Genomic DNA, 19984 nt, shown 5'->3' on the forward strand with positions numbered 1-19984 from the left:
ACTTTCAGTAAAGAGTCCAATACCAAATTATGTACCATTTCTGCAGCCTTTATTTGCTAGGATGAAATGATTTAATCAAAATAAACCAGTCTCCAAAATGGGCTGAAGTGCTTGGCAAACATAAAATCACAGTAGGTATGCTACATACCAATCATATCCTTATTATTTAAATCTTTCACAAATAAAATCAGATTCCATGCAACTAACCCTCCTCTGTTTCTATGTCATTAGCTACTAGAAAAGAGATTTCTGGTAGCACTTACCGGAGGTCCTGGTGGACCTGGATAACTCGCGACACTCACTCCTCCCTGTAACAGCAAGTTTAAAAGTTGAGTTGGGCTAAAATTGGGTGGTGATTGAAAAAAAAAGCAATTAACATTAAAGAGAAATACCTGCAGTTTATATAAGCTGCTCATTCCATTTCTTTCATTGTAAGGCATACCCTTTAAAGCATAAAAACCAAGTAAGTGTCACTTATGAATTATAAAGGCAAAACTATTGCCCTGTTCAAGTCCTGTAGTTCAGCAAAGTTGTGGTATCCTTTTTGTTCTCAATTTGCCAAAGATTCCAGATTCCAGAAGAACATAAGATACACACCAACACAGCTTGGGATTTTTTTAAAAATTATAAACCAAGAAACCTGTAAATCAGTGTGCATCATATTTTGATTTTTATTATTATAATTCTCCAGAATAAATTTTGGTGTAAGGTACTTAATTTAATTTAGAGTCCAGTGAGCTCCACAGACTTTCCCTAGATTGCATGGGTTCTCTGATCTCAGGTATCCAAGCTGTCAATTTTACCCTAATAATATTGGATACCAAGGTTAACTAATTTGAGCAGGTTTCTTAGAGGGTTTTAGTGATCTGAACTTACTCAGTGATGAACTTAATAGTGATGAATTGCGAGAAAAAAAAATGGAGTATGGAAACCTTTTGAAAAAAACACTGTTACCTTCCTGCAATATTAATTTTTATTAGACCAACACTCAGTTCTTTGTATTACATTACATTTTACCCACAAGCATATTGTTCCTAATATAAATTTAAGATATAAAACAAAATGTCTCACCGGAGGCCCAGGTGGTCCAGGTTTCCCAGGAGAACCTTCACTACCCTAGTACAGCAAGAGATTGATGTAACTCATTTACTGTAACTGGCCACATCTATTGCACACTCAAGCTATGATGACCACAATGACAATAAACAAGAGATACAGTCAATAAGAGCAGGTAATATCAAGAATAAATTCTCCTGCAATGTTCCTACTTTAGCTTTAGGGAAGGCATGTATCATTACTTTGTACTAGTTTTTATTTTGTTAGTTACTTGCTGCTTTATGTGTAGTAACTTCCTTATGGCAAAATAACAGTGGTAACCTGGGTTGGGAAACATTTCATATGTACCAGGAGGGAGAGGAAGAAAAAAAAAAAAAAAAAGAGTTGTTAATATGAATTTCTAAGGAACTGGCAGATAAAAGTTAACATTCATTTTATGCTTTGTATATTATTTTGCAAAAGCCAGTCCTCAGTTGATCATTCATATGTAAATAAAGAAGAGCTACAGTTTCAGAAATTCAGTTTACTTAGAAACATATTGAATATAAATAAAGATTTTTTTAAAAGAATCTTCCTTATTAAGAGATAAAAGGAATATATTTTTGGTTTCTGTTGTAAAATATTAATCCATTGTTACCTGTATCTCTGGCCTGTTCTGCTGTTGTGTACTGAATTGCCTATATTATATAGAGCATAGCTGCTGAGACTTTTCCCCAGCAGAATCATGGGTATGGATAGTAGAGAGCTGCAAAGATTTCAACATAAAATTTTCCAAACAATCTTTTCTAAATCTCATCACTACAATTCAGATAAATACACCGTATAATTTGGAACAAGTCTGTCAGAATTTTTCACTGGCTTTGTTGGATCTTATTTAATGTATGTCAGTGATACACTTAAGTCACAAATTTAAAATTACTAAGGTGGCAAAAATCAAGCTAAGTGCTCAATGCCAATAATTAGCTCAGCAGAAAGATATAATTCTTACTAAACATTTATACTAGGATAATTTCCAAATGGCCCTGCTAATTGTTAGAAATTGTCAGCGTTCCAAGAGTGAAGAACTTCATGGGGAATTAAAATCCTATTATTTTAGAGAGCACATTATGTGATCAGTTCTCAAGTGTGTCCCAGATGAAGGATGGAGGAGAAATTTACTGGGGCTTTATTTCAGTTTACTTCATTACTCTTCAGCCATGTGACTTTTGCACTTTTAGAATGATGTAGAGCAGGGGCTTCTCATGCCCACCTTTATGTGAATTGTGAACAAGGAACTATCAAAGATTTGTGTTTTGCATTCAGTTAGATAAAAAAGAAATAAGTGAGGTAAATTTTTGTTACCGTGATCTGCAAGGAGACAACTCTCATTCAAATTTTATACTGAAATAATTTCAGGGCTCTACAAAATAGTTTTCTTTCTTACTCCTATCAAAGATTTGTAGGGAATTAGGATCCCACATGTGGATGTGGCAGTGCTATGCCTGGAAAATTCCAGAGTACTGCTGAAAGAAAAGCTGTATTCATAGACAAAATGTAGAACTTGTCCCAGAAAGTATTTTGCAGCAAAGTTTGTCTCTGCTATATTGCTCTGATCTGAGGTATCCAAGAAATGAATTTGACCTCTTAGTTATAATGGATAATATCAATAAAAGAACACAAAAAATTTTGAAAAAAAGCAGTGCTAAGAGAGTGTAAATTAAGTATAAAGGAAGCTTATGTATTCTTTCAGAATAACTAACACCCAATAACTTTCACTGCTTGTACAACTACTTTTGAATATAATATTGGTAAAAGAATGGGAAGCACAGCAAGAAGTCACTAGTCATATTCTATGTCAGAAACATATTTTCACTTTCTTAAACCTTATATAATGTGTTATGCCTGAAGAAAATTCTCTGCAACTTAAATATACCACAAGGACTGCAATTCAAAATATAAGCCCACATACACAGCACTGCTTAGGGAAAGTATTTGTAGTGAAGCACAAATAAAAATCTGAAACGTGTGCCACATTCTTGTTACACTCTTGCACTTGTTTAAAAGTGTAATGGGATTGAAAAACCTTCACAGACCTCTACCAAGAATAAAAAGAAGGAATACCTTTTCTCCTTTTGCTCCAGCTGGACCGGGATGTCCAGGTCTTCCTGGGACTCCCTGCACAACACATAATTGTTTGTATAAGTTAGGAAAAAAATGACACAAAATATTTTTGCAGTGTCACTAAGTTTCTAAAACATGCTTTTTGGAGGTAGTTTAAACCTAATTATACTTCTCCTTCAGGTTTAAATATTTCTCTTCTCTTTGATACAACAGCTGTGTCTTCCTGACAAGTCCTTTGAAGGGTAAAACTCGTGTTCACTGTTGCATTTTCACCTTGGCAAATTAAATGTGGTGACCCAACTGGCACATCTTGATCCAGCTGAGAATCACGTTTTACTGCTAAATGCCAATTTATGTATTCCACATTAAACTTCTTAAATGTGCTACAATTTTTGAAAGAAGTATTAGTATTGTCATGAAACGGAGGAACAAATAATGATCATACTAACTAATGTAATTCCCATATGTAGAAAAGAATATTTAAAAACATTTCAAAGAGGACCTCTCCCAGTAATACCAACAATTTTAATGCTATATTTCAGTGTCTTTAAATATTGTCAGCTTTTTCTCATTCTTTGGTTTTGAATTGTGAAACCAAGTAATTACTTTGTTTTTGCACAAAGATTTTTTTTCAGAATGACTAGCTGGAATTATTTTTAGATTTTATTACTAACATGACTTTAACTTGGGCAGAAATACACATTTCACTGCAAGCTTGCACATCATACATCATGTAACCTCACAGATTCTCTAGTAATGTCAAAACTTCAAATCTATTTAAGTTCCATAAACTTTGAGTCCAGACAATTGTGGTATTTTCAGTAACATCAACAGCAGTATAGTTTACTTCACTAGAGCCAGAATGGGTAAGATTTTATTATTACTCTCCTAAATGGTAAAGAAAGGACTGGATCTAGGCAGTTATAGCAAGCCCTACAGAACTAAATCAGATCACAGGTGATACCACACACTTACGGATGGGCCACTGGGTCCTGATATACCTGGCAGTCCAGGAGCACCTTGAAGACCCTGGAGATTAAAAGAGCACATGTCTAGTTCCTCTCCCACTTATACTTCAAAAATACTTATATTCAGCATGTCCAGCAGTACTATACCTGCATTCCAGTGCATTTTCTTCTAAAATGAAGGCATTATTTTTAATAATGGCAAAAAAAAAATAACCACCCCACCAGGTAGGGAAGAGAACCAGGTTATCATTGAACCAGGTTAGAGGCAACTTCTTTCTTGAGTGATAAACACCACTTGTCCTTCAACCTTTCACATTTTTAGCCCATATTTTGGAAATAGTTTTGTCTTTAGTTGTGAAGATAAGAACATATTTCAAGCTTTTTCTTAGAGATTAATTTTCTATTTTCTTTTATTAAAAGACTTTTTTTTTTTCTGATGAGAAGACATTTAATCAGGCTTCTCAATATCACCTGACGCTATCTAAATGAAATGGTACTTTCTGCCTCATTTTTGGTTTGGTTTTTTGGTAATTGAACATGACATTTTACATAGTATTTAATGATCTGCTTTCCTGCTTGTATTCTATTTGATTGCCTGAAAATCAATGAACTCCAGTATCCACTTCCTAAACACACACAGTTGCTGTGCAACTCACTCCAGCAGATAGAGGTGGGATTTGAGACAAGCCTGTATGTCACTGAGCATCCTTCCTCTGCCACACCAGGCTCAGGTGCAATTTTAGACATGTAAAAGTGATTCACTAATGAGAGCTAACACTCATTGTTCTCCCTATAATCCACAAAGAGAAATAGATTCTTCCAAGCAGTGATTAATTTCATCTGTCCATCCTCTGACAAGAAAAATCCCCTCAGAAAAGGTGTATTTCTCATTTGAAATGCAACATTTAAGAGAATGGCTAAGGAGGAAGCCTAGAAAGCCACAGAGGTCAGGAACCCTGCAATTGGTGCTCTCAGGGAGAAACTGAGGGAAAAACTTTGGAGAGAAATAAATCAGCAAAAAATGTAGAGATGGAGAGACATTGATTTTTCTTTCTTGCTCCTATATACAGAGGACATTGATCCACCTCTACATCTTTTCAAAGTGGCAAGGTAACTGCTAATGTGCTCTCTGTTCCTTTTGAACTCCTTTACTCTGATGGTACATTTACATGAAAAATTAATATGAAACCAAAGGAACATCTTCTGTAATTCTTACTATTGATACCAAAAAAAAACTTCCCCTGAAGAAAAAAAAGTGCTTTGAAAATGCAGATAAGAAATTCAACAAAGATTAAAGGGTGACTGGAGAGCATATGGAAGTTAATGAGCATATGTCAAAGGGCTTCAGGTAGGCTTCTCTTTCTTCCCATTTCTCCCCATTCCAAAAAAATTATTGAAATAAAAATATTGAAATTTGTAAAAGAAGGTAATTTTAAAATGTTTTCATGCATGTTTCTGAAAAAAAGATTCACTTGCACCTTCACCATGTCATAATCAAAAGCTGCAACAAAACATTGAAAATATCAGAGCTAAGGCAGCTCACCAGCTCTCAAAAGGTGAAGAAACATAGGAATAATGAACTTATTAACACAGTATAAATGAAAAATATACTATGAATTTTCTCTAGATTCCTTTAAAAAATCTGCCAGTCATAAATTTGCTGTTACCTTATTACTTTCTTAATTCCCTGCAATATCTTATTTATGTCTCAGCTGTTTAATAGTATTTGAATTGTCAAAATTGTTTTGTTAATGCCTCATTCCTCCTAGGGCTGACTGCTAGAGGTATCCTATACAGCACACAAAGCATGTGTTACTTTCCCATTTATTTTTAAGTAAAATTCTGCATAAAATTTGCTTTTGGCTGCCCCATCCTTTTAGGAAATAGGTTCTGAATTCCACCTCAGGAGGCACATGAGGTGTGAGCTCTATATATAATCTAAAACCAAATATATATGTAAAATATATAGGTAACGAGCTCTATATATCATACAAAATAAAAGAAAAAAAATAGGCATGATACTTTAGGCTGACAGCATGCTACATTCTGGAGTAAAACAGTAGCAGGAGCTGCATCTTTTTTTTCCACATGTACTTTTGTAAACCAAGGATCCTGATAAACACTTTATTGGGAAAGCTATTCTCTTATTTTACTACTCTTTAAAAAATCTTAAGTTATCATGGCCTTAGTGCCGAAGAAATGTGAAATGCTTATAAAGAATTACAAACCCCTCAATCAATACACTCTAAATTCCTTTTGTATTTTATAGGTGCTGTGTCTTGTAACCATCACTCTTAAATTAAAAGAGAGTAGCATGTGTTTAATCCCAGTTAAGTATTTTGGAGTTTCAAAGTGCTCACCACATACTTTTTATTGGGCTACTTATTTTAACTCCTCAGTTGGCTAAGGCCACTAAGAAATTCATTTATTTCTCCAGATTAATTTGCTTAATAGCTTCTGCTGTGGTGATTTTTTTTTCCACTGATATTGCTCTTGAAATGTTAACTGCAAATATTTCAATTGAAAATGAAAGCTATAGCTATTTTGGATTTGGCACCACAAGTCATTTGGCTTTTTTTTCCTCCCCCATAAAGACATAAAAATAACTCTAAGAAGGTAATAAAAGATGCAAAATATTGCAAATACTTTAAATTCAGGCCTTTCAAATATTTTTCAGTTTCCACTTAATAGTACTTGCTGCTATTACTGTTCCCATCAGATTATTTCCTTAATGGAAAGTTTTCAAAAGTGAATTCTAAAGGGGAACTAACTAAATGAAAGCAAATATGTTATAGACATGAAGTATTTTCTGAAAATATTTGGCATTAGCCTATTTATTGCTGTATCCTATATCCTTAAAGATTAGCATGTAAATGTATGAGAGGCTTTAAAATATACAAATCAAAATTCACTGATGAAAATCAAATCAATGTTAACCAAATTATAATATTCAATCCTATTGAATAATCAGAATCAAGGGCTATTTATAGCACTACATTACTATCTCAGCAGTTTTAAAGAACTAAATAACATTCTATGCATTTCATTTTCAGTCTAGGTCTTTACTTGGGTTCAGATAAGAATGCTACCACTGTAGAAATGAAGTAATTTTACCTCATCGCCCTTTTCCCCCACAAGCCCAGGAAATCCACGTTCACCTTTGCTTCCCTATGAAAACATAACATTCAAAACAAATATTTTCTATTAGAGAACAATGAATTTCATGCTCTGTAGGGCATTTTATATACATTCAATAAATGCTAGCATAATACCCTTACAGCCATAGTGCCTAAAACATAAAGCAAAGGCTCAAAACTATCTGAAAGATTTCAAAGAAACTTCCCAGTAAGGTGAAAGGAAATGAGTGGTTTATTCCTAGGAGGCAAAATACTCAAAAGACCTTAAGATGGAGACATTAACACCAAAGAGTTTGAATGCCTGCTGAAATGGAGAAAGTTGACTTCCATGGAATTAGTCCCAATGATAGGAGATATCTGTATGTCAAACCATGTGGTTTTTTATCTGATTCCAGTGAAGTGGGATTTTGATTGATGCCAGTGACACTTCAAATCCCAGGGAAATGGCTGTGCTGCTCCCATGGGAACAGGGTGCAAAGGCACAGGGTGGTCCAGCTGTGTTGCACAATTGAGGGACACGTGAGAAGTTTGCCTCTTCACTGCAGGATTCTCGTGTGACTCACTCACCTAAAATGAGTCTACAGACAGCAAAGCGCTGCTGGGCAGTCAGATCTGAGATAGCTTTAATGGAGGCATGACACAGAAAAACGATCTGGACCTGGGACTCAACTCAGGCTATTTTGCTCACTCAACCTAGACAAAAGGCAAACTGACACATGAAGAGGCTTGCAACATAAAAATAATTTGAACTTTTAGGCTGCCCAATGCCGCAGGGATATGGATGAGACAAAAACGTCAAGTCTCGCGAAGGTAAGAATCTGTCCTTTTGCTTTTAACAAGAAACAAAGCAATGAGGAGTACACTCTTCAAAACTTACTTTTGGTCCTTCTCTGCCAGGAATGCCTGGAGGACCTCTTGTGCCAGGATCACCCTGTGGAAAAGACAGAAGACGAAGTGACAAATAAATATTTTTATGCCATAGACCGATCTATGTACATTGCTTCCTTCCTGCCTTTCTGACCAGGCCTTTGTTTTATCCCAAAGCTTCTCCAGTCCTTGCTCTCTTCTAAACCATATACTTGTTCAGAGAGACTTCCTTGTTTTCCTCCCCATCTCACACTCTCTACTCAAATCATGCTAACACATTTTTTAGCTTTACTTTGGATAGTCCCAGACACACCTATGTTTAGGTTTGAGCATCTTCCTTTCAAGGATTAGTTAGAGATGAAGGCTACTTGTTACTCTCTCCAGCTTCAAATCTGTAGATATTTAAAAGTAAATGACCCCTGCATTGCTGAGAGAAGCATTTGCCAGCTAAATTGCAGTCATATAGAAGTGCTAACCACAAAACACTGAGAAATGAAGAATGAGGCATAAAGAAGAAGCAAGAAAGAGAGCTCTGACAAGAAGAGTATATACAGCAGAAAATCACTACAATTACAAACAAAAAATAGACCTAAAATAAATCAGATTTGGAAATGAGAAAGTCAATAAACCCTAAGTACATGTATTAATAAAGTACAGTAGACATGATGTGTGCTTTTCATATTGAAATACTCCTGAGCACAATTTTCATTTTGGAATATTGCAGAACCCTCCAAATGTCATTATTTTTCAAAATAATATCTTAGAAATTCTAGACTATTTTCCTCATTTGGTATATTACTGAAATTAATGCTACAAAGTAAAGTGGAGAACTGGGTATATTTGTAGCAATTACTGTGGGCTGGATGTGCTGAACAGGCACTTGCTGGCTACTACCTCACTTGCAAAATTTCTGTAAATATATTTCTTGAGTATTTTTTAAAAGAAAAGAAAACAAAACAAAAAATCACAATACTATTTTAGGCTAGCCCTGTAAGTCAGAACTGAACCTATAGAAGCTCTCAAGTGCATGTGTTTGTTTAAAAAGCATGTTTATAGCAAAAAAACCCTATTTAATCTGTGAAAAATTTACCTTCAGTATAGCACCCATATCTCCCACAAGTGGAAGTGCAACCTGCAATTAAAAAAGGCATCTGCAGTTAATATTTTACAAAGCATTACTAATTCTGATGTGTTTTCATTGCTTCTAAACTTTATATCATTACACATAGAGCTGATTATATATATATGTTGGTTCAATCTACTTTTTAATGAAAACTCAAAAGAAAAAACTGATTTTCAGATATACTTAAATATCACAGTCTGTCCAACCTATCGATTGCAATCCTTAACTATAAATGCAATGAAATGTCTCAAACCATGACAACAGCATAACTCCTGAACATACTAATATTGTTTTTGTAGCACATCAGTGACAGCTTAATGCTACTGGAATTTCTTGTATTCTTACCTGATTATCTTCAATTATTTTCCTTCTCCTTTCTCCTAGGCTTTGACTCTACTGTCAACTGTAGCACAAATTCTGGAGATGCCAAAGCTAACTTCAATAAATGAGCTTAGATACTGGAAATAATCCAGCTACAGCAACAAAAGCAACATATGTAATATTTTTTACTGCCCTTAAATATTAATAATTAGTGTGTAACTCCTTGGTGCCACTGCTAAATTGCTACCAATACCAATTGCTACCAAAGCTGAGCCATTTAAAGATCAGTCAGTGGATCTATACTGTACTGAAAAAGATCCCAGATTTCCAAGACATGCCATTAAATTTATATTTAAAGACTCCCTGTTAAAAACTCATTGCCCTGGTTGTCATCAGCTTCATTCACAGACTCTTCAATTACTAATTCTCATTTTGTCTGGCAATTGCTAAATGTAAAATCATATAAATCCTGGGCATACTGTAAAATTAGACACATTCAAAATAAGGTAACTTCTTTGTTCACCTTGTTTCAATTCTTTCCATCTTGAAGAAGAAAAATAAAATATAAACACTTTTTTTAGCATATTCCAAAACTGCCAGTTAATAACAATGAGTGTCAAAGATCAGCTCAAGAGACACACTGCTGAATATAATTAACCAGAAATATAATCAGCACACCATCTATAGGGTGGCATAACCACCTTCGAAAGCATGCCAAGTTGTTTTTTAGGGTGAGACAACATCACCTAGCACAACTTGGACATAGTTATGTAAGGTGTGAGTCCATCCTCTGCACAGAGGTAAACTGTACATAGACAGGATCAGCTGCTCTTAAAAACCTGTGACAAGACTTGAAAACAAAAAAACCTACATGGCCTGACTTTTCACCCTTCTTATGATATTTTTCAGCTAGGCAGGCTGTTACCATATCACCTGCTGGTCTTTCTACTGGACTAGAAGTGTAATTTCCCCAGTCTCTCCTCTTTTCTAATGTTTTTATTTTAGCTGCTCTATCAATGTATGGCACAGAACCCCAAACCCTCAGTGTGGAACCCCAGCTGCGAAGGGCACACATGTATGAGAGCAAGCCAACTGTGTGCCACGCAGCTCCCCCGCTCTGAGTGTAAGGCAAGTCCACCCTGACTGCAAACACACACTGCAGAGCCATAAATCTGTGTGTTGCTCTCTGAATAAGTGTATGATTTATGCTGGGATTTTGAAAGTGTTAAAATGGCCTTAATTCTCCAGATTCACTCCTGCTTGCTACATCTTCCTGGAAAAAAATATTCTTTCCAAAAAGAAGAGTATTTCAAGACAGCAAAAGGCAATAATTATCCTGTTTGTGAGTTTTACCATTTAGACCTGTCTGTTTAATGGCAGCATCAAATATTTTACTTCCATTTAGTTTACAATGTGCTGTGCCTTCCAGACTTATTCTCCTTATGGATTTTGGTTTTCCTTATTAAGCACTTTATCCTCATCTGTCTCAAGTTAAATCTTGTTGACTTCAGACAGCCTCTGAATTTTGATTACATCTTCAAAAAGCAAGCAATCTTTCCCACTCCAATTTCAGAGTTTTCTCTACTTACCCAAATCAAATTAAATCACTGACAAGAACTGAGCATGGGAGAGACCTCTCTTTCCAAGATTGACAATAATCTGCTAAGTGACACTCAGATCCATGATTTTTGATAAGCATTAACTACATGGCAACTAATTCTAAGCATTTTTTCTTGCTTAAAGAAACATCATGAAGACAGTCTTGGTTTTATTGAGGCCAAGTACATAACATGGCTGTTTACTTGTCTTTCCCAAGTAAGTATTTCTACTTTATCTTCATATCACTGGTTCTTATAGGCTTGCTATGCTATCTCACCTCACATAAATTTAATATATTTGCACCAAAGCAAATGCAAAAGCTTTCCCTGCATACGTACAGGATCACCTGGAGGGCCTGGTAGTCCTGGCTTTCCATCTCTTCCTGGAGTGCCCTAGAAACAAATGTAAAACTTGATGGCCTTAAATCACTGATGAGGTACACATTACTTTTTCTTGTATATATATAAAGCTGTCACTTACATTAATGCCAGGGGTACCTGGAGCTCCTGGTAATCCTGGAGGTCCCCTAGGGCCCTAAGAGCACAAAAGGTCATTTAGGATATAAGAATACCTTTCCTGCAAAATTCCTAAACTAAATTAATGCTTTTTGTATTAAAGTGAAAACTTATACCCTACCTGCACACCTGCTGATCCAGTTGGACCTATAGGACCCTGTAAGAAAACTCCAAACAATCAGTAGCTACACTTTCTGGGATAAGGGAGATGAACTTCATTAAAAAATGCTGAATGTAGGATATTTACGCAGTTTTCACTTTGAGAAAGTCTTGCTTTAAGGTTTGGCTTTAAATCCACACGTAATTTTGCCAAAGTTGGAGACCTCAGGACTTTGTGAATGCCCATTTTTTAGGGCAAACATTTCCAAAAATTATTGATCTGTGGTGAAACTTGGTATTTAGGAAGAAAATTCACTAGAAAAGCTAATGAGCACTTGAATAAAACCAGACAATTTAGATATAAATGCATAATTTTAAAAATTCAGATTTGAAAATATTGTAACTGAAAAAATTATCTTTAAGTATTATTATTTTAGATGAAGACATTCAGGGTGAATGCGTAGTCACCTTTCACAAGTATTTCCTTTTTATACCAGAGCACTGTCCATAAGCTGAATACACATTGGTTGACTGAAGAGAGATTGCCTCAGTCACTGGAGTAAAACTCCTGCAATAGCATGTACCACCCACCAGCTACACCATCAACATCAGCACATTTTTTTACTGAATATTTTGATGGCACTGCAGGTGGCTTTATTTAAAGGCATTAAAAAGAAAGAAACCCAGGAAACAAGCTGAATTATTGAAACAGTTATTGCTGTACAAATTATTTACTATGAATGCTTTAGATGTCTGTGTCAACTTGCTTCATGTTTGAATTTAAACTGCACAGCAACCCTTGAAGCAAACTGGGAGCTGGGAGTCAGGCCAGAAGGGAGTTCATGGCTTTTTATTATGCTTTGTTTGCCTGTTGCAGTTGCTCAGTGATGGACAGTGAGAAGCCCAAATTCTGGGTGTTGTTTACTTACTGGTGATCCCTGAATGCCTATTCCAGGGGGCCCCATCTCCCCAGGTGCTCCCTGTACACCAGGTAGTCCTCTTTCTCCCTGTGAAAGGTAGGAGACTTTCCATCACAACAGCTCTGAAAATGCAAACTACCAAATATTTTTAGAAACAGAAATAATGCATTTGGCATACCTTTGGCCCCCTTGGACCTGGGTTTCCAGGAACACCAGTTGGACCCTAAAAGAAATCCAAAACAAAACACGAAAAAACCAAGAAAAAAAAAAACAAATTATGTTTTGAAATCCAAAATACTGGATGAATTTAATGGCTAAAATTAGCCAGCCCTTAGAAATAAACTATGACAAGTTTACATATCCTCCTTGTTAGTGCCAGTATCATTAGGATCATATGTGATACTTACACTATTTCTAGACCACACAAATAGACTAACAGACTTACACTATTTCTATATTTTAGTGCACTTAAAACACCACTATAAAATATATTTTGATTTTGAAATTACAATAAAAAGTACTTGCTTTGTGGCTTTAAACTGGAAGTGACTAAGTTTAGATTAGGTATTAGGAAGAAATTCTTTACAGTGAGGGTGGAGGCACTGGAACAGGCTGCTGAGAGAAGTTTTGAATGCCCCATCCCTGGAAATGTTCAAGGCCAGATTGGATGGGACTTTGAGCAACCTGCTCTAGTGGGAGATGTCCCTGCCCATAGTAGGGGGTTGGAACTAGATCACCTTTAAAGTATTCTCCAACACAAACCGTTCTGTGATTTCTTTCATTGCACAATGAGAATTCTTTCCCAGTTGCCCCTGCAGAAAATAAAGTCAGGAAAGTCTTTTCAGATTATGGACTTACTGGTGTTCCAGGCAGACTTGGTCCGGGAGGCCCCATATCGCCTTTTGGACCTGGATGTCCAGGTGGTCCCATAATTCCACCAGGGTCACCCTACAAAATAAATTTGAATCACTAATTGAAATGTGAGAATTTTCCCCTATGAAAAAACTCTAAATATTATCAAGTTTATCATAGAAAGTGCCAGTACTTTGAGAAGATATAGAGAAGAAAAAATACCCTCATATTTTCCTTCAAAAAGTTACAGAATTGGAGGCATGGATCATATAACCATTAATAATAACTAGCATTCTCTTGCTTTTCCATGCTTGCAATGCATCTCATCTACATTTCTTGTTCCCCAGGCTCCTAATATGCAGGTTGTCATTAAACCCTGCCAACTAATTCATAGCAACAGCTGAAACAACAGCTGTCTCTCTCCAGCTATCAACCACTAGTGCTAAACCTGGGGTCTTCAGTGTATTGCTTTTTACTCCTCTGTTCTTCTCTCAACACATGCAGTGTCTCTTGTTCCCCATTGCTAAACTCTGCTGCTTATTCAGTAAAATTGTGCCTTTTGTTATGCTCTCCTCTTGTTTCTTGCAGGCTCCTGCAACATCCTCTGTGATTCTTTCTGAACCCACCACTTCCCATTTTGCAAGATGAGTACATTCTTGTCCTTGTTCCAGTTATTTTCTTTGCCTTTCTTTCAGCTCACTTCTTCAGACTGGAGTTTTTTGGTTTTCCTTGTACCCCACAATGTATAAATACCACAACACATCCCATAGCTCAGAGCACACCTGTATATCCTCTTTTTTCTCCTTCTTTACATTCAATATACAGACACGTAATTTTTAGCTGTTGCTGATGCAGCTAAATTCTAACTAAGAGATTTCTATACAGCAAAATACAATGTCTTAAGGAGATCCAGCCTTAGCTTACATCTGAGCCAGTGTAGCTGCCCTAGAGCTCTGCCAAGATGAAGATGTCTGACTGTGAAGTGGGATTTTGCACATTAGTCTGGGTAGGACACTACCCTGAAAAGGTTGTTCTGTAGTCAGGACCTGAAGTGACATTTCTGCACAGAACAGATTTCATGCAAGGGCACAGTCCAATCTCTTTGAAATATTACTTAAATTATTCATCTAAAGAGCAACTAGGTTGCCAAACTGGTCTGAACCATCTCCAAATGCAGAGATGTTTCTTCTCCGAGACACGGGGGGCTGCTGCTGGTACATTTTAAAATCACACAGCAGCCACACAGATGCACTACAGAAGAATGGAAGGTTACTCTTGAAGTGAACATTTAAAATGCTTTAACATATCAAGCTTAACGAAAAACACTTAAAAGATACCTTGTCTCCTTTAATTCCTGGGTTTCCTGGTACCCCAGGATCTCCTGGTAAGCCCTGGAATTAATAAAAATATAATGGTACATTTTTATAGCTATTCCCTTAATGATTATATAAAAATACAGATGAAAATTAGTTTCCACTGGACTGTTTACTGTGCATTAGTATTGATCCCAAATGTTAAAGACTATAAGTTAATGAATTACTTAATACTTAAATATATAAATCATTTTTCTTTAAGTTAAACTGTAATAATCAAAATTATTTTTGGACCCTATCAGGGGAGAATGGCAGAGACCAAAAGGTTTATTTCTTCTATTTCAAAGTAGTCTCAAGTCTTGAAAATCAACTGTTTTTTCAAGCAAAGAAGTAGCACATAGAAACTTGAATTTTAAGTAAGTGTCATCTTTTTTGCCCATGGAGGGCTGCATGATTTCCTGTACTAGTTAATTATTCAAACTGGTATCTTAAAAGCCTCAATTAATTCCTACTCCTTCACATTAGTTAATCCAACAAATCCCTTTAAATGTTTTAGATATGTAATAGACAGTCAAACGTTTTCAGTAAATAAAGTATGTTCCAGCCTCTCTTTTGTCTAAATCTTCTCATCTTTCACATTTTGATTTTAACTTCAGTATTTTCCCTTGGCCTTTTCATGAAGGATTTTTATAAATGCAGAGAAATGAAGATAAATGAAAAATATTAAAGTCTAAATAGAAACTATTAAACAACAAGTAAGGCTCAATTGGGTTCTCTCACAATACTGCAACAAATACAGAAAACTTTTTCCATGACCCTTCAATGTTATTCAACTATTTAGTCAAGCGTTTTGTTAAGAATAACAGTAATTTTCACAGTAAGTATAAAATTGCCCAAACTGAACAGCAAAATCTAAGTATGAAACATAAGCTGGACTGAAAAATGAACTCTCTAAGAAAGACAAGGAAACACACATTGTTTTAATTTTTCTTAGTGTAAAGCACAGTTCTGTGCACACTGACATATGACAGATGACAACATTTTCATGCCAGTAGTGAATGCTCAGCAGCTGTGTTTGCTTTCTCTGCTGCATTCTCTACTTAATACAGACAGACAGCTACTCGCTTCACCCAGTCATCCAAACTAAAAGCATAAGAAAGAAAGTACCCTAATGAGGAATATTCTGCTTATACCAACACAAAATCATTATGGAAATGAAAATTTATGCTTACTAAGATCATGGCCTACCCTATCCACTTTTGATACTGGCATAAAATACATACAGCCTCTCTTCTCTCTCTTCTTTTCTAAGGATTTCCCAATTTTTTTTTTTTTTTTGGTTGGACCAAGCTAAAGTGGTTTCTTAGGAGAAGAAGTAATCCTTATCTGCTAGATGACTCTTTGATGATGTAAGTTAATTTTAAACAATTTTTCAAACTTTCATAATTGTCGTCATACTGTATAAAATGAATTATTATATTTTTAAATCTGCTGCCCAGTGGCATAATTGTTACAGGGACTCTAAAACCCCCATGAAGGAGGGTCTCCCCATCACCTTGCCCAATCAGTTGGCAGACCTGAATGTGGAGCACCCAAAAGCACAATGACTACAGGACACTCCAACTCTGCTGAGAAGTACCACTGCTTGACACTCCCAACTCACCAGTTTCACATCCACAAGCACACTACATCTCTGGGAGCCTTGCCCAGTAGCATCTGTGCCTGGCAACTGTGAGCTGCTGCATAACACAAACCAAGAGAACTTGTTGCTTAACCATCCCAGCCAAGCAATGACCTCCTGGCTGGAATGGGAAGTCAGGACCCAACAAACACAGCTCTAACAGGGGAACAAGGGAGAGACAATCAAGAAGGGTGAAAGCTCTCATGCCTGTGACCCCAATATCCAGATCCACTCCAGGCTGTCAAACAGTGTCAGAAGCACAATGCAGATGGTTTACTGAAACTCAAGATAATGGCCTGTTGAGGGAGGCATCCCATACTACTGTGCTTCAACACCTGGTAGCTGCAGGGCCACCCACAAAAAGAGCAGCTATGGTAACTTCTGTGGCATTGCTTCACTGGCTAACTGCTCACGCACCACAGCTACAGCTGGAGAAATGGCACAATACATACAACTTCTCCTGGCAGTCCCCTGGGTCCAACAGGTCCTGGAGGGCCTTGCAGTCCCTGTGAAATGATATAATACACACCTGAGATAAAAGTCAATCAACTACTGTAATATGGTGTAAATCATTGTTATATATAAATGTATTAAAACATCAGGCATTAAGAATTATCTTACACATGGAGTAAGAAGTACAGAGTTTGCTCATTCTCCCTTACATTTAGTTCAGTAAGTCTTGTGGACTAATATGTACAAAATCCAAAGTATGTATATAAAGCAAATACAAGTAAGTACAAAGGGAATACCTAAAGGGAAAGACATAAAAAAGAACAGATCAAAATTTCAAGAATCATTTTTATGACAACAATTTTGAGGCTTCTATAGCCACATCGATTCTCACTGGGCCTTCTTTTCATGATTTAAAATCCAGATACTATCCAGCATGAATACTGTTGGGTGGCAGTTAGATTTAATAGTTTTTAATTCTATCTGTGTTTTATACAATTCAAGACATCATGAGATATTCTAAAGAATATTTGTGCTTCAGTTACTTTCTTCACAGAATCACACAACTGTAGAATGGGTGAAGTTACAAGCAACCCATTGTAGAATGGGTTATCTGGTTCAGCCTTCCTGCTCAAGCAGGACCATTCCTGTACATTGCAGTTTCTTCCAGTGAGGGAGACTCCACAACCTCCCTGGGCAATTTGTTCCATTGCTCAGTCACCCACACAGTAAAGAAATTCTTCCTCACGTTCAGGTGGAACTTCCTGTGCATCAGTTTCTGCCCATTGCCTCTTGTCCTATTGCTTGGCACCACTGGGAAGAGCCTGGAAACCTCAGCACCACTGTTTAGATACTGATAGACAGTGATGAGGTCTTCTTCCAGTTGACTTTTCTCAAGGCTGAACAGGCCCAGTTCCCTCAGCCTTTCCTCATTAGAGAGATGCTCCAGTCCCTTAATCATCCTTGCTCTCCACAGGACCCGCTCCAGGAGCTCCATGTCCCTCTTGGACTGAGGAGCCCAGAATGGACACAGCACTCCAGATGTGCCTCACCAGGGCTGAGTAGAAGGGCAGGATCACTTGCCTCACCCAGCTGTCCATGCTTTTCCTAATGCACCCCAGGACACCACTGGCCTTCTTGCCCACAAGGGCACTGCTGGCTCATGGTGGGGCTCACCAGGATCTGCTGGTCCTTCTCCAAAGAGCTGCTTTCCAGCAAGTTGTCTCCTATGGTTATTCCTCCCCAGGTGCAGGGCCCTGCACTTTCCTCTGCTGAGTTTCAGACAGTTCTCTGCCCATCTCTCCAACCTGTCATGGTCTCTCTGAAGGGCTGCACAGCCCTCTGGGGTATTGGCTGCTCCTCCCAGATTTTGTGTTGTAGGGAACTTGCTGAAGAGGCCTCTGCTCCTTCATCCAAGTCCTTGATGAACCAATTAAACAACAGGGCCCAGTACTGAACCCTGATGGACACCACCAGTGACAGGCCTCCAGTTAGAGCCTGTGCCATGATTATGAGCCTTTGGTATCTGCTGTTCAGCCAGTTCTGAATTCACCTCAGTGCCCACTCACCCAGTCCACACTTCCTGAGGTTTGCCTATGAGGACAGACTCAAAGGCAGGCCATGACTGCTTTAACATTAGCTGCTGCCTCACAGGATTAAAGAAAGGAGCTACTCAAGTACTGGCAGTGGTTGCTCCTTGCCTCACCAAGGCATAAAGAGAATACACCACAGCTACCAGTGGATTTCTAATTGCAAAATGGGTGCTCCTATTCTCAAGTGACAAAATAACACCTGAGTGTTGCTTGAATATTCCTTTCTGTGTGACACTGAGAGCAATAAGAACTTAATGTAAAACATAAATTTTATGTAAAATAGCCATGATCCAAGGACAAACTTTTGATATAAATGATTTGCATTCTTTGCCCATTAATAGTAGCTAAAGAGTTGATAGCTTCAGAGTCTTCTTCTATAACAGCATAGAATGCAATTGTTATTGGATGAAATAACTTTCACTTACCCTTGATCCTGGATTTCCAGTAAGACCAGGTGGTCCAGGATCTCCCATTTCACCCTAATGATTTTGTTTGAGAAAACAAAAAAGTCCAAGTTTACTGCTGTGTCTCCAATATCAGCTATGTATACTGGCAAAGTGTACAGTATGTACAAGTCCAAAAATACCTTATTTCCTTTTGATCCCTCCATTCCAGTCTCTCCCTGAAAATAGTAAATACAACTATAAGAAGTTAGAAATTTAAGTAGGATCAAATAAGAGTTTAATTTGCTACCTTAAAATATTGTAATACAGTTTGCTAACTTAAATATTGAGAAAATATTAAAGAATTTCTGATGCATTTTGCAAACTCTAAAAGACATAGCAACCTAATTTTTTGCAAGTTTTCCCAATGTTTTAAAGGAAAAATGTTTGACAACACTACATTTCCTTAAGAGCATTTCCAGGCTATTCTTCACTACTACATCTCTTCTGGTACCCAGTATTCACCTCCAAACCCACACATTATTACATAAGTACACATAAGTAGGACTTATTCTGATTATTATAATATGTTAACCACAAATATCTCAGCAACCTTGAGTTTTATATTAAAAAGCATAACTAGCTTTTGTCAAGTATCATAAGAGAGGACAATAATTAATTACAAATACGTAACATAGGTAAAGAGAATCTTACAGAATGAGTGTTCTGAAAATCTGCCTCAAAATAAGAAAAAAAGTTATGCACACATGAAATGGCTGTAAGAGAACAGCCTGATGTTAAATGCCACTGGTGGCATCAAAACAGTACAGTTCATGCCACATAAAACTTTGTGGAAAAGCTGAAAGAAAGAACCTTTAGGGAACAAAAAAAGCATGTGCTCTAAACTCAGTTCATGGACAGTACCAGCAACAGAAATGCTGAAAAACAGGGCACCTCTGTTTTTTATTTATAACCTGGGAGACCTTGATGCACATGTAAGAAGGAGAC

At 36.9% G+C, this 19984-nt stretch overlaps 1 protein-coding gene across 1 annotated transcript in view; it reads right to left on the reverse strand.

The window, feature by feature from the left end:
- The window catches only part of COL19A1 (collagen type XIX alpha 1 chain), a 173201-nt gene that overhangs the window by 19984 nt on the left and 133233 nt on the right, over positions 1-19984 (reverse strand). Inside the window, exons 24-41 of the mRNA XM_053973303.1 lie at positions 19180-19215; positions 19019-19072; positions 17004-17057; positions 14895-14948; positions 13564-13653; positions 12884-12928; positions 12715-12792; positions 11808-11843; positions 11652-11705; positions 11510-11563; positions 9219-9260; positions 8139-8192; positions 7239-7292; positions 4132-4185; positions 3157-3210; positions 1072-1116; positions 393-443; positions 264-308 (exon numbers count right to left, since the gene is read on the reverse strand). Coding sequence (XP_053829278.1) covers positions 264-308; positions 393-443; positions 1072-1116; positions 3157-3210; positions 4132-4185; positions 7239-7292; positions 8139-8192; positions 9219-9260; positions 11510-11563; positions 11652-11705; positions 11808-11843; positions 12715-12792; positions 12884-12928; positions 13564-13653; positions 14895-14948; positions 17004-17057; positions 19019-19072; positions 19180-19215 — 954 coding nt within the window. The remainder of the gene's footprint in view (positions 1-263; positions 309-392; positions 444-1071; positions 1117-3156; positions 3211-4131; positions 4186-7238; positions 7293-8138; positions 8193-9218; positions 9261-11509; positions 11564-11651; positions 11706-11807; positions 11844-12714; positions 12793-12883; positions 12929-13563; positions 13654-14894; positions 14949-17003; positions 17058-19018; positions 19073-19179; positions 19216-19984) is intronic.

This window comes from Vidua macroura, chromosome 3 (assembly GCF_024509145.1).
Source record: "Vidua macroura isolate BioBank_ID:100142 chromosome 3, ASM2450914v1, whole genome shotgun sequence".
NCBI lineage: Eukaryota > Metazoa > Chordata > Aves > Passeriformes > Viduidae > Vidua > Vidua macroura.